Source organism: Talpa occidentalis, unplaced genomic scaffold (assembly GCF_014898055.3).
Source record: "Talpa occidentalis isolate TD23 unplaced genomic scaffold, MPIMG_talOcc4v2.1 talOcc4.89, whole genome shotgun sequence".
Lineage (NCBI taxonomy): Eukaryota > Metazoa > Chordata > Mammalia > Eulipotyphla > Talpidae > Talpa > Talpa occidentalis.
The window spans coordinates 1-14,805 of NW_023605294.1; the positions used below are offsets into that span (position 1 = coordinate 1).

At 47.4% G+C, this 14,805-nt stretch overlaps 1 protein-coding gene across 1 annotated transcript in view; it reads left to right on the forward strand.

Annotated features, from left to right (window-relative positions):
* The first annotated feature begins 13,849 nt into the window (after positions 1-13,849).
* The window catches only part of LOC119235071 (paraneoplastic antigen-like protein 8A), a 10,002-nt gene continuing 9,046 nt past the window's right edge, over positions 13,850-14,805 (forward strand). Inside the window, exon 1 of the mRNA XM_037498110.2 lies at positions 13,850-13,915. Within this exon, the coding sequence (XP_037354007.1) occupies positions 13,850-13,915 (66 nt within the window). The remainder of the gene's footprint in view (positions 13,916-14,805) is intronic.

A 14,805-nucleotide genomic window follows, 5' to 3' on the forward strand; every position in this document is an offset into this window, starting at 1 on the left:
CCTCTTCTGAGTACGAACCCGTCTCACGTTGAGTTAAATGTGCCATGGATTAGTCAGTGGGAGGCTTTGTGCTGCCTTGAGCTTAAAATATGTGGTGAAACCCCTCATAATGCAGAATTCACAATCTCATCCTCAAGTGTACAGCCACTGTGTGATTGTCGTGTGACCGTCACCGCCATCCATGGCCAGAATCCTTTCATCACATGAAGCTAAAACCGCACAATTATGCCGACTCCTCTTGTCCCCCGAGCCTCGAGCAGTCACCATTTACCTTGGTGTCTCCAGAGACGGGGCTGCTCTGGGTGTCTCTCCTCAGTGGACCCGCACAGCGTTTGTCTTGTGACTGGCCTGTTTCACTTATGTCAAGGCCCTTGAGGCCCTCATGGCCATGGCATATATCAGAATCCTCTTTCCAACCTACTTCGAGAAACGAGAAGCATGGTGATGGTTTATGGGTCACATTCCTGTTGCACGCTTACATACCCACCCCACACAGGCTTAGCACTTTGGTGAGTGAGTGCTAGTTTAAATGGGGGGGGGGCCAGTAATGTGTGGGTTCTGTAGCCAGGGTCTTCATTTTCATGTGTAGAGAAAGGTCCGTTACTTTTATGGTATGTGGTCATCTTATTGGGAAAATATCTAACTTTGGCCCAACAAACAAAAAGGATTCCCTTCCTTTACTGGGTTGCATAATATTCCCATTGCATGTGTTGCCTTTTGTTTGTTCACTCATGGATGGACACAGGTTGCTTCCCCCTTTTGGCTATTTTGAATAGTGCTGCTGGGAATGTGGGGTATGGAGATCTCTCTTAGAGTTAGTTGTTGTTCTCAGATCTCAGGAGAGGCATTGCTGGTGATTCTGTTTTTGAGAAACTCCTACACTGTTTGCCATTGTATTGCCTTGACTTTTTGATCCAGCCCACTTACAGACTCTACAGTGCAAAATTTTTGCATTGAGAGCTCAGTCCTACAGTAGCTGCTTCACTACCCATCTGTCGCCTGTCTGCTCCAATTTCACTGTGATAATTATGAGTCAACCTGGAACAAATTTGGCCAGCATGTTCTGGCATTACAGATGACCCTGTGCTTGTTGTAAAATGGGGGGTTTCCCTAATACCTTTGGTTTGTGGGAAAGAATGTGAGCCATTGTTAGAGGGTGTTAAAAATTCAATGCTGGGCCTCCCTGGTGGCCCAGGGGATTGAGCGCAGCACTGTGAAGCTGTCTACAGCCTCTGCAGTGTGGGTTCGATCCCCGTCCAGCCAGGGAGATACCCACATTGTGTGGCAGACTTCTCCTGTCACCCCTGCCACTCCCCTCAGCAGTGTTTTGGGTCCGTCTGCCTGTTCTGCTCCCTGCTCTGTCTCTGGTGAATCCTCTCACCCTCCCGCATCTCTGGCCTGTATCTCAGTTCTTATATGCATAAATAAATAAATCTTTAGATAAAAAATGAAAAAATAAAAATTCAATGCTGAAACAAAAATCACTTACCACCATCCTCCCAAGTCTTAAGAGCTTTTTGATTTGAGCATCTCTTGGGGTTCAAGCTGAAAAGTTTAGCATTCTTACCAAGCTCGGGTAGCCAAGAAAATTCCAGAACAGAGAAGGAAAGAGGATGGGCCTTGTGGGTTGTTAACACTTGATCTTAGCCGAAAGGCCGAGAAGCGATCCTTGTGGGTTATTGAAAGATGCCTAAAACTATGCTATGCATTCACAATAACTGATAAGGCAGCGGCACAGACACACAAATCCAGAAGTAGGTGCCTAGATTTGGGCCATTTTGGTGTCTTGCAAATCAGTGGGAAAAGAGAGATTCCAAAACAGATGGTGTAGTGGCAGCTAGTTTTCCTTGCAACATTCCAGACCTGTCAAAGAATAAAAAATAATAATAATAATAAGTTGATAGAAGTGGTAGAAGAAAATACAGGTGAATTCATTTCTTACTCTGGCATGAGAGACACCTTTTTTTTTTTTTTTTAAGATTTATTTATTTGTTTATACAAGAACTGGGGTACAGGCCAGAGGCGCGGGAGGGTGAGAGGATTCACCAGAGACAGAGCGGGGAACAGAACAAGCAGACTGACGAAATACACTGCTGAGGGAGCAGCAGGCGAGACAGGAGAGGTCTGCCTCGCCAGATGGGACCCTTGCTGGCCGGCCAGGATCGAACCAGCGCTGCAGAGGCTGCGGACAGCGATGCTCAACTGCCTGCGCCACCAGGGGAGGCCCGAGAAACACCTTTTAAGCAGGATTGAAGCCTATAGGCCAAACCAAGAAGAAGAATTAATTCATTTGTCAACATCAATATTACAGTTGAACAAATGTTACTTTAAAATGGCTAAAGAGAATGTTTGCAAAATATTTCCACTGTATGTCCTAGCAAAGAGCTAATGTTTTAACTTTATTGAGAGCTGGTTCAAATTATAAACAACTGATGAACCTAACAGAGAAAATGGACAAAGTGCATGTCTAGGCAGCTCACTGGACAAGTGTTACATGGACAGAAATCTTGCAGAAAGTAAGTTTACACAAGTAGACACCGAGGCAAATCCAAGTAAGATGTGTTTTCTACCTGACAAACAAATGTACCGACATCACACATACTCCCTGCTGGCAAAAATATTACAAAAATGGGGCCTCCCCGGTGGCGCAGCGGTTGAGTGCTGGGCTGCGAAGCTGCCCACAGCCTCTGCAGCGCTGATTCGATCTCTGGCCACTGGCAAGGGTCCCACATGGCACACAGACCTCTCCTGCTGCAGCCGCTGCTCCCCTCAGCAGTGTATTTCATCGGTCTGTCTGTTCTGCTCCCCGCTCTGGCTCTGGTGAATTCTCTCACCTTCCCGTGCTTCTGACTGTACCCAGCGCTTGTATAAATAAATAAATCTTTAAAAAAAAAAAAGTATTACAAAAATGGGCAGCTTTCTAGGGTATGTTTGCTTGCTTAAAATTACAACTTTCTGGAGTTTTTATTGCTATCTGACAGCCACAACAACAACTAATGTTTTAAAAGAACATTGGTGAATCTGCTATTCATTTATGGGGTTGTGCTACTTGGAAGGCGGAGTTAAGCGCCTCATGCATTTTTTTTTAAAGATTTATTTATTTATGTGTATAATAACTGGGGTCTAGGCCAGAGGTATGGGGGAGGGTTGAGACGATTCACCGGAGATAGAGTGGGGAGCAGAACAGGCGGGTCTACCGAAATCCACTGCTGAGGGGAGCAGCAGGGAGACAGGAGAGGTCTGCTGTGCCATGTGGGTCAGCTCGCTGGCTTGGGATCTAACTCATGCTGCTGTGGCAGGCAATAGCTTCATAGCTCCGAGACTTTAAGCCCTGCGCCACCAGGGAGGCCCACATTTTACTTTTTAATACTTCCCCACATTAAAAAATACCACACCTCCGACATTTAAAAGCACCCAACCATTTAAATGATTATTCCATCCAAACAACATGTACCAGTGTAGTGGGATTAACTCACCCTTCCATAGATAAAGGACTCATTGTTTTCTCCTCATCTCTGCTTACACATTTGCACTTTTGGTGTTGGGTGAGCAGTGAAGGAGATTAGAGAGCTGTGCCGGTCTGTGCTAAAAACTCACCCCAGAGCACGTCCAGGCTGGGCAGCTGCCCCAGGAGTGCCTGATCAACATGCTGCATCTGTCACATTCAATTGAATATCAGGTGCGGCTCAAGCACAGGCAGTGGGTCTTGGCTCTGGGCCAGTCTGGTGACCATGTAATGGCCTGAGAATCCATGACAAGACAGCATTAGGGACCATCCGTGCTCCAGCATAGGATTTGGTGTTTCTCCTGCAGCTTCTGTGGTACCGATGAGCTGTTAGCTTTCCGGAGTTACTAGCATTAACGGTTCCTTTGTGAGACCTCTGTTCCCAGCCACTCACGGCTAGCCTCAGGCTCCAATTAATTGAAGCTGTAGCCTGGGTTTACAACCCCAGCTGTCGAAAGAATATTACCATATGAGGTGATGTGGAAATTTCTGAAACTCAGTATGCTGGGTAGGAGTTGACACAGTTTTTAGAGTATGTAACATAAAAATGTAAGCATGCTTTACACATTTTAGTTCACTTAGAAGTATCAAGTCTGCTTTCAGCTACTGAAAAGAAAGTGAGAGAAAAAAGACCACAAAAAGGGAAAAGCCTGTGTAACAGCAGGTAACAGTTTTCCCCCAAGCAAATATCTAAAAGTTGAGTAAAAGCCCACTGCTGCTGGAGAAATGAGCAATCTCATCTTGGTGGAACAGTGAATTTGTCTGAGCTGGAAATAATTTAAATGCCTGTGACTTCAGGATTTGATGAAATAAATGATTGGACATACTTTTTTTTTTTAAAGATTTATTTCTGTTGGGCCTCCCTGGTGGCTCAGGTGGTTGAGCACCACACTGTGAAGCTGTCCACAGCCTCTGCAGCGCCAGTTCGATCCCCCACATGATGAAGCAGACCTCTCCTCTCTCACCGCTGCTCCCTTCAGCGGTGTAGTTCATCAGTCTGCCTGTTCTGCTCCCCGCTCTGTCTCTGGTGAATCCTTGTACCTTTCCACGCATCTGGCCTGTACCCCGGTTCTTGTATAAATAAATCTTTTAAAAAAGGTTATTTATGCATACAATAACTGGGGTACAAGCCAGAGGTGTGGGGGGTGAGAGAATTCACCAGCGACAGTAGAGAACAGAACAGGCAGATTGACTGAAATACACTGCTGACATGCTCCCTATTTCCATAGACACACATCTGTAAACTCATCTCCCTGTGAGGTCACTACCTAGCCCAAGCTCACCCTGCTGGTAAGTGGCAGGGTCCCAAACTGGACCCCAGGCTGCCAAGCAGACGCGCAACCAGGATGCCACCATGGCCACCAGCTAAATACGTAGGCTGACTGCTACGGGAGCTCATCACGGACATGCCAGCGGGCAAAATGGAAGAGTTTAGGGATGCCCAGCCCAGGGCTGCCGAGGGTCAGAAGAAAAAGGCATCAGCTAGTCTTAGAAGCAACCTGGTTACATGGCTTGTAGGGCCCCATGGAAGGAAACATCAAGTCCTTGTCACAAGGAGGCTGATCTTAGCCCTGTTTACCAGGGCATAGTTTTAAAACTTTTTGTTAAAAAGCATCCCAGTGGATGGATTTTCACAATGGAACACACCAGAGCATGCCTACAGCTTCCCCGACCCTATTACGTGCTCTGCCCATCACTCACTGGGCCCTGCCACCCCATCCTCTGCTTGCAGAGAGAAGAGCTGCTGGAGGCATGCTTTTTAGTGGACAAAACATGTTGCAATAAAAAGATGTCTCCCTGGTGGTGCAGCAGTTAACGTCTCAGCCCTATGAAGCAGTCCACAGCCATTGCAGCATGAGTTCAATCCCTGGCCAGGGAGGTGACTCACATGGCACAGCAGACCTCTCCTGTCTCACCCACTGCTCCCCTCAGCAGTGTATTTCAGTCAATTGGCCTGCTCTGCTCCCCACTCTGTCTCTGGTGAATCCTCTCACCTCCCCATACCTCTGGTCCCAGTTCTTGTATGCACAAATAAATAGAAATCAATCTTAAAAAGATGTCATGATCCCTTTGATCGGATATTTTCTAATATATTTTTAAAATATTTATTTATGCATGCAAGAACTGGAGTACAGGCCAGAGGTATGGGGTGGGGGGGTGATCGGATTCACCAGAGACAGAGTAGGGAACAGAACAGGTGGACTGACTGAAATACACTGCTGAGGGGAGCAGTGGGCAAGTCAGGAGAGGTCTGCTGCGCCATGTGGGTTGCTCCCTGGCCAGCCGGGAATTGAACTCGTGCTGCAGAGGCTGCGGCTAGCCCTATAGGTTGCGTTTTAACCTCTTGTGCCACCAGGGAGGCCCCTATTTTCTAATATTTTTAATACATTAATGTCTGTTGATAAATACGTAAAAACATTTGTTTCAGGAAGGTGCAGGTATATATATTCATGTGCAATTTTTTTTTTTTTTAAACTGCTTTTGCCCTGGCAGTGAGGGCACAGGTCAGGGGCAGGGGATGCCTGTGGGGTTTATTTTGCTTTCCTGTACTCTGTCAATTTCTAACCAGGCATGCATATTGCTTTTATTATTTTTAAGTAGTAAAAGTAGTTAAGTAGCCATAAAAAGCAGTGAGGTGCTGATACAGGCTGCCCTGTGGCTGAACCTCCAAAACATTAATTCAAGTGAAAGAAGCCAGACACTAAAAGCCAGACACTAAAAGCCTCGGGATTCTACAGGTATAAAATATCCAGAACCAGAAAATCCAGAGACAGAAAGCAGAGGCGAGGTGGAGGGTGCTGGGGAAGGGGTGATGGAGAGCAATTGTTTAGTGGATCCAGGGTTTCCTTTGGGGTGGTGAAACGTTTTGGAAGAAAATAGGGGTGACGGGTACACATTTACTGAGCGCATCTTATGCTTTACAGAGCAACTTGGCCCAGTCTCTCCAGGGAAGAAAGGCTGGCCCTCCCCAGTCCTGGAGGAAAGGCCTGTCCTATCCCAAATCACATCTGAGCGGAGTCGCAGGTCTCGTGGTTTAAGTATCACTAGGGGGTGAAATCAACTTGGTCTTGATGGGGAGAGTTTTTTGTTTTTTTTTTTTTTTTAAAGATTTATTTATTTATTTATACAAGCACTGGGTACAGTCAGAAGCGCGGGAGGGTGAGAGAATTCACCAGAGCCAGAGCGGGGAGCAGAGCAGGCAGAAGGACTGAGGTACACTGCTGAGGGGAGCAGCGGGCGGCAGGAGAGGTCTGCGCGCCATGTGGGATCCTCCTCCAGTGGCCGGGGAGCAGCCGGGGATCGAACCGGCGCTGCAGAGGCTGCGGGCAGCTTCGCAACCCAGCGCTCAACCACTGCGCCACCGGGGAGGCCCGATGGGGAGAGTTTTGAAGCCTCCCAAGTGACAGAAGATGGAAGTTAGCCACAGTTGGGGCCAGGATGATTAACAGTCGTTACAGAAAACCAGCCCAACTGCAAAGAGAGAATTCCCCCAAAAAACAGGATCTAAGATCACCCCTTGCCCTTTTAAAAACAGCTCCTGCCCTTCAGACCCATGAGTTTGTGTCTGTGCAAACACTAAACCTGCCATGGACCCAATGAAGGGAAACTCTGTGGAATTTCTTTATCTATTTTGCATACAAGAATTGGGGTGTAGGCCAGCGGTTCTGGGGGTGAGAAGATTCACCAGAGACAGAGTGGGGAGCAGAACAGGCAGATCTGCTGAAATACACTGCTAAGAGGAGCAGCGGGGAGACAGGAGAGGTCTGCTGCGCCATGTGGGTCAGCTCCCTGGCCAGGAATCGAACTCAAGTTGTCCCGGTGATAGTGCTGAGACTTAACCCCTTTACCACCAGGGACACCCCTCTGCAGAATTTTTTCCCAGAGGGCCCCAAGGACCCCTCACATACCATCCCCCAACACCAAGGGTCAATTAACTTTTTTTGTTTCTATCACCAGACACTATTATTTGAGTCAATTTTACAATGACTTACAGCTCTCTATGATTATGGCCTGCTTTTTATTGTTTAGAAATTTACATACAGTAAAATCCACTTTTTTGTGTACTATTCCCTGGGCCTGACACAGCCATGTAACTCTCCTGTCCATCAAGACACAGAATCATTTCATCACTCCACCACGATCCCCTTAAGCTATCCCTTTCTAACTCTTTGAATTATATAAACACACACTTTTTTTTTTTAATAGAACCACTTTTTTTTTTTTTTTAAAGATTTATTTATTTATTTATACAAGCACTGGGTACAGTCAGGAGCACAGGAGGGTGAGAGAATTCACCAGAGCCAGAGCGGGGAGCAGAACAGGCAGAAGGACCGAAGTACACTGCTGAGGGGAGCAGTGGGCGGCAGGAGAGGTCTGGGCGCCATGTGGGACCCTCACCGGTGGCCGGGGATTGAACTAGCGCTGCAGAGGCTGCGGGCAGCTTCGCAACCCAGCGCTCAACTGCTGCGCCACCGGGGAGGCCCATAAACACACACTTTTAAGGCCAACTTCATTACTTCTATTTTATAATTTTTGAGTGTGATGCATCTTTTTAAAAAGATATATAAAGGTATTTTTTTGTTTTGTTTTGTTTTTTGCAAATATATATACCTGGCACTACATGTGGCATCCCTGAGTAAACCAAAAAAGATCCCTGCCATGTGGGTCAGGGGCTTCAGCAGTAGATAATAAAGATGATAAATGAGAACAAAGTCTGTTATGTTAGAGAAAATGCCAAGGGTCAGTTTTTAAAATTCCAGCCTGAGCTCATCCGATCTTGCAAAATGGGAAAAGCAAGAGAATTTGTGGGTTTTCCAAGACTGGTCACTCTCAAGTAAAGTTGTCTCTGGGGCTCAGCCTCAGTGGGAATGTTCTGGAACAACAGTGAAAGTGTAGCTAAGGTCAATAATTATAGTCTACATCCATGCCCCAGGCAGGTTCCCAGTGTTCCTTCCACACTTAGATTAAAAAATGTGAGCACTTACAGAATGTTCCAGAACAAAACAAAAGCATACATCTCCCAGCATTGCTTTTTCAAGATTCTGTGCGTGCTTCACTGAAGCATTTTCCGTGAGTGCAAGGTGAGCTATGAGAGTAGGGAAGGGGAAATCTGAACCCACCAACCAGAAAACAGGTAAGCAAGGCAAGGGGTTGGTTGGCACTGATGAGCATGAAAAAGTGTGATGAGCCTATAACAGTGAAAAACCGTCCAGCACAGATGGAAGAATGGGAGAAGAGAAAGTCTAGAAAGTCACATAAATATGTGAGTGCAGTTTATGATACAGATGAGGTTTCAAGTCGTTATTCAGAAAATGGTGTTGAGACAGCAAGCGGAATGTTTAGGAAAACAGATTCTACCGTGATATCAGGATAAATTCCAGACAGATCAAAAGCTTATAAAATGCAACTGAAGAGTTACAGAGGGAGAGATGCTGGGTCACTGATCATCCTGAAGGAGACCAAGCTTTTCAAAGTCCAGTGGATTTGCAGAGCGCAAAGGTCTGTCACCCTCACACAGGACAACGTGGGGCCCCAGGGTGGGGTTCCATTTGTACGTAACCTAAAGGCATCAAAGAAAGCTGTCTGCTTGGCCAACTTTGGCCACAGGAAAGTTAGATTTTTCTATATGAGGAAAAAAACCAAGTCAAAAGATAGTGACAAACTGGGGGCAAACAGACAAAGTCCATACCTTGCCTTACAAAGAGTTAGTGTAAGGAGCTTCCCTGGTGGCATCCCCAGCCAGGGAGCAGTCCACATGGCACCTCTCCCGTCTCCCTGCTGCTCCCCTTAGCAGTGCATTTCAGTCAATCTGTTCTGTTCCCCGCTCTGTCTCTGGTGAATCTTCTCATCCCCCACACCTCTGGCCTGTGCCCCAGTTCTTGTATGCATAAATCTATCTTCAGTGAAAAATACCAAGCTTCAGTTGCCACAGGTGATCACATAACTAGTAAGGCTCAAGTAACTGGTAAGGGGAACATCATTTTGTTTTTTTCTGGGAGGAAAAGCAACAAAGTGAACACATTGCTTCTGAGGTGGGGAACTGGGAGAGGGGGCCCTTGTTGTCATTATCTGTGACCCTCACACTGGCTAACTCAGCAAAATTACTCAATCATTATTACAACATTGCATGTGAACTGTAATATTTTACAATACACAAAATATTTTTCCTTAAAAATACAATCTTGTTGAAACTTAATAATCAGATTCTTTTTTGGGGTCCAAACCTGGCAAGATGATTGAACAAATATTTTTATTATTTATACAATAGCTGGGCTATGGGCCAGAGGCGCGGGAGGGTGAAAGGATTCTCCAGAGACAGAGTGGGCAGCAGAACAGGCAGACGGACCGAAAGCACAGCTGAGGGGAGCAGCCGAGTGTAGCTAAGGACTACAGGAGAGGTCTGCTGCGCCATGGGGGTTGCTCCCTGGCCAGCCGGGAATCAAAGCCGCGCTGCAGAGGCTGTGAACAGCTTCACAGCGCTGCGCTCAACCCTCTGCGCCACTGGGGAGGCTCTGGTTGAACATTTTTCAATTCTCATTTTCTCTAGACTGTTGTTGAATAACAACACCTCTCGGCTTTGACAAAAATGTTCAATCACCCCCAAACCACACTGACAGACATTGCTAAGTTAACCAGACTTTTCCCCCTGCAGTTCTTGGAGGCGTTTCCTGCCTTTTCTGAACAAATATTTGCTCTTCTCACAAAGCGTCCTTGTTTGGGGGAGGTGTGCTCCTGCAGACACTGGTCGGTTTTTAAAAATCTTTGGTATGGGCAGGTCCGTGCCCGAAAAACTCCAGCAGCTGTTTCTGCAAACCGCATGCCTGGTCACGTCCAGCTCAGCCACTCGTGCGTAAGGGCTTTATTAGCCCCAGTGAACGCAGAACCAGAGGGGGTGAGGGCGCGACCACGTGGGGGGGGGCGGTGCTGCAGGCTGTGGGCCCCTGAGACTGACACTTGGTTAACAATTGTGAACAGCTGTGAATAGTCTTAGTAACTTAACTACAGAAATAGCGAGGCCCCACTACCTCCTTGTCTAACTCTTGGGGTTAACAGGGGGCTCAAGATCAACGATTGAAAATCTGTGACCCAACAAAATGTACTCTGTGAGAGCAGGAACAAGCCCAGCAGGCAGAGCTGGGTCATGGTGGTGGAATCTTCCTAAGGGCTAGATGCCCCCCCCCCATATATTAAAAAATAAATATAATAAAAATGGGGCCTCCCTGGGGGGTGGCCTCCCATGGAGTTAAGACGCAGCACTATCAAGCTATCCGCAGCCACTACAGCATGAGTTTGATTCCCAGCCAGGGAGCTACCCACATGGAGCAGCAGACCTCTCCTGTCTCGCCTGCTGCTCCCCTCAGCAGTGTATATCAGTAGATTTGCCTGTTCTGCTCCCCACTCTGTCTCTGGTGAATCTTCTCATGACCCCGCTAGCCAGTACCCCAGTTCTTGTGTGCATAAATAAATAAATCTTAAATAAATAAATAAATGCAATGAAAAATGAAAACAAGTTGTAAAATTCTAACCACTTCAGAGTGTACAATTCAGTGCCAGTTTTTCATTTCTAAAGTTGTTTCAATAACAAAGAGCATTCTGGAACTCTTCTAAAGAGTTTTAGTTTTGATAAAGCCGGAGTTTTGAATAAGCAAGTGAGACAGGGACCATCGGGTCTCGCCCAAACCTTTCTTTGCAGAACGAAGGGTGGAAGCTGAATTCTGATCTTTCACTCACGGAATGTATCTCAGGTAGACCCAAAGTTTAAATGCAAACCAGGAAATCATCAAGTGCTCAAAATTGGTGGTGTGTGAATGAGACGATATGTTCTTAAGATGGGGGACATCTTTTTCTAAATGGAAAAACGTAACTCAAGCTTTTGAGGGGCAAGCTCAGTACATCTGAATATTTTTTTTTTTAAAAGATTTATTTATTTATTTATACAAGCACTGGGTACAGTCAGAAGCATGGGAGGGTGAGAGAATTCACCAGAGTCAGAGCGGGGAACAGAACAGGCAGACTGACAAAGTACACTGTTAAGGGGAGCAGCGGGCGCGGCAGGAGAGGTCTGTGCGCCACGTGGGACCCTTGCCAGTGGCCAGGGATCGAACTGGCGCTGCAGAGGCTGCCCCGCAGCCCAGCGCTCAACCGCTGCACCACCAGGGGAGGCCCTACATCTGAATCTTAAAGCTCGTCTGTGACCCCAACATCATAAAGCTAAAGAAATGAGAAGCTATGAATGCAAATGTGGGAAATCATTCTATCACATGTTCTTTTGTTTTCTGTTTCTGAAACCTTTTAATGAATGTGTTTTCTTTACATGTTAATGGTTAAGTGACCTGTCCTTTGCGTCCTTCCTCCCTTTGCATCCTGCTCACAGCTGCCTGTTCTCATCTGGTCCTACAGATCCAGAAGGATTCCAGCAGAGGCAGTGGGGGAGTTTTCTAAAAATTTCTGAATGGGGTATTGAAACGCTTGTCATTTCTTACACAGACGGGACAGTCAGAGGGAGATGCCCTGAATTGCCAGCACAGAGCCATCTAGAATAGCAAACCCCGGTCTCAATGCCGTTACACGATCACTTACTGTATAGCTCTGTGTCCCAAGGTGGAATAAGTCCTTCCCTGAAGCTGCTTGTCACGTCGTCGTGGTGCCTGAGGAATGTGAGAGGTGACCCTTGCTGGTTTGACCATCTTGCGAGTGAGGACGTGCCGTGGCCTCAGGGAGGGCACTGATTTGGTGGCAGAATTAGCAGGAATCAGACCTGCAAAAAAGGAAAAAAGAGTCCCCATGACTGCAGCCTGTAATGTGGTCGTGGCTTCTGACACATTTTATTTTTAGATGGCGGTGGTTTGGGTTTTATTTAATAAGGATCCATTTAAAGAAGAAAAGATGAAATGACCCCTACTCCCACTGCCAAAATAGCCTCTGTGGACATTTTTTTAAATAAGATTTGTTTTATTTCTTTATTCATACAAGGATTGGTGTGTCGGGCAGAGGTGGGGACATGTGTGTGAGAGAATTCACTGGAGACAGAGTGGGGAGCAAAACAGGCGGATCTACTGAAATACACTGCTGAGGGGAGCAGCAGGCGAGTCAGGAGAGGTCTGCTGTGCCATGTGGGTTGCTCCCTGGCTGGGGATCGAACTCGTGCTGCAGAGGCTGAGGACAACTTCATAGGTTGCGTCTTAACCCCTTGCGCCACCAGAGAGGACCTGCCTTTCTCATTTTTTAACAGTGAAATATTTTTAATTAAGGCCTGTACCTGCATGGATTTTTTTTTTTTTTTTAAATAGAGGCATGTTTTATTTATTTATTTGTTTGTTTGTTTTATTTATACATGCACTGGGTACAGTCAGAAGCGCGGGAGGGTGAGAGAATTCACCAGAGCTAGAGCAGGGAGCAGAGCAGGCAGAAGGACCGAGGTACACTGCTGAGGGGAGCAGCGGCGGCAGGAGAGGTCTGCGCGCCATGTGGGACCCTCCTCCGGTGGCCGGGGAGCAGCCGGGGATCGAACCGGCGCCGCAGAGGCCGCGAGCAGCTTCGCAACCCAGTGCTCAACCGCTGCGCCACCGGGGAGGCCCCTGCATGGATTTTTAGACATAATTCAGTTGTCTGCTTTGGCACAAGCTGCATTAGAACCAAAATTGACCAGTGGGTCGGGCTGTTGCCACCCTCGCTGGGCTGTGCTGGTCTGGGCTGAATAGCCACTCCCCAGGCATGTCTGTAGTCTCCCCAACTCAAGAGCCTTAACCATCACACCTCCCAAGCCCCCCTTTGCCATGGGAGGCCACATAGCACAGGTCCCAAGGACGAAGACCAGGTGGTCTCGGCCCTCGGCCCGTGGTCACGCCCATCACATTTGCTGAAGTCACATCCAGCAAATAAACCACCACACAGATGTAAATTCAGTTCCCATCACTCCAGAACCCCCAAGCCCCCATCTATCTGTTCTCCCGGGAGCCGGGAGTGGCCACGAACCCTGTTTGCTTTGGCGCTTGGCGCTCTGAGAGAACCTTTCCCCAGTGCCAGATCAGAGGCCCTCAGAATTCTGGGCAGGCCGTTCCTCCAGCCCCAGAGCCCCCACCCCCTGCCACGGAGCTCTGGCTCCTGGAATACACCTCATTTCCTTTAGACCTTGGCCTGAGAGTCCCCTTCCGGGGCCTTCCACCCCACTTCGCTTGGGGACCACGATTGGTCCCCAGAACTTAGCTCCAGGGCACCAGGTGGGACGGACAGATGGGCCAGTCAGCAGCAGGTTCCAGGGCTCAGCAAGCAAGGAGGACTTGCATGTGGCCTGGGGACTTTGGGGAGGACCTCTATGTCTTCCTTATGCACCTCCCTGTCACCATGCAGAAAAACCTCAAACAACCAGCCTCCCGGGCTTCAAAGAAAGTCCAGTACCGCAAACCTCAAGTGCGTCAAGCTCCTGTTTTTCTAGTAAGTGTTCCTCTCCTCTCTCCTCAAACCTCCAAGTGCCCCCACCAGCCTGAACCCCAACCACTGATCTGGCTCCTTCCTTTATTAAGAACAGACCCAGCACAGAAAGGTGCCACGGGGCGGAGTTTCAGGGTGCCAATTCCTCCCCCCATGCTGTGTCTCTGTCTCCTAATTCTTCAGTTGTTTACATGTCTATATAACTGGGGGTTACCCTTCTACATCTCCATCTGTGATGTGCTCCCCTCGTGTTCTATGATTCAGCAGTCCAACTGCTAAACTGCAAGAAGCCTTGTTTGTTTTGTGCTGTGTGACCTTGGAGAAGGTGCCTACTCTCTCTGTGCCTCAGTTTCCTCATAAGTAAGAGATACTAATAACAATCCTCAGAGGATTGTTATGCAAATAAGAGTTATATTTGCAAAGTGCTTAGAACAGGGTCTGTGAACACTATTGGGTTTTTGTTAAAAAAATAAAAAAAGGGCCTCCTTGGTGGCCTAGAGGTTAAGTCTCAGTGCCATCATCACTATAGCATGAGTTTGATCGCCAGCCAGGGAGGTGACCCACATGGTGCAGCAGACCTCTCCTATCTGCCCGCTGCTCCCCTCAGCAGTAGATCTGCCTGTTCTGCTCCCCACTCTGTCTCTGATGAATCCGCTCACCCTCCACACCTCTGACCAAAACCCCAGTTCTTCTATGTAAAAATAAATAAGAATAGGTGTGGACTATGGGTGATTTGGTGGTGGTACCTGATGGGGAGAATCCTAGTGTTAGAATCCCAGTGTTAAAAGAAGATTTTTTTAAAAAAATATTTATTTATTTATTTATTTATTTATTTATTTATTTATTTATACAAGCACTGGGTACAGTCA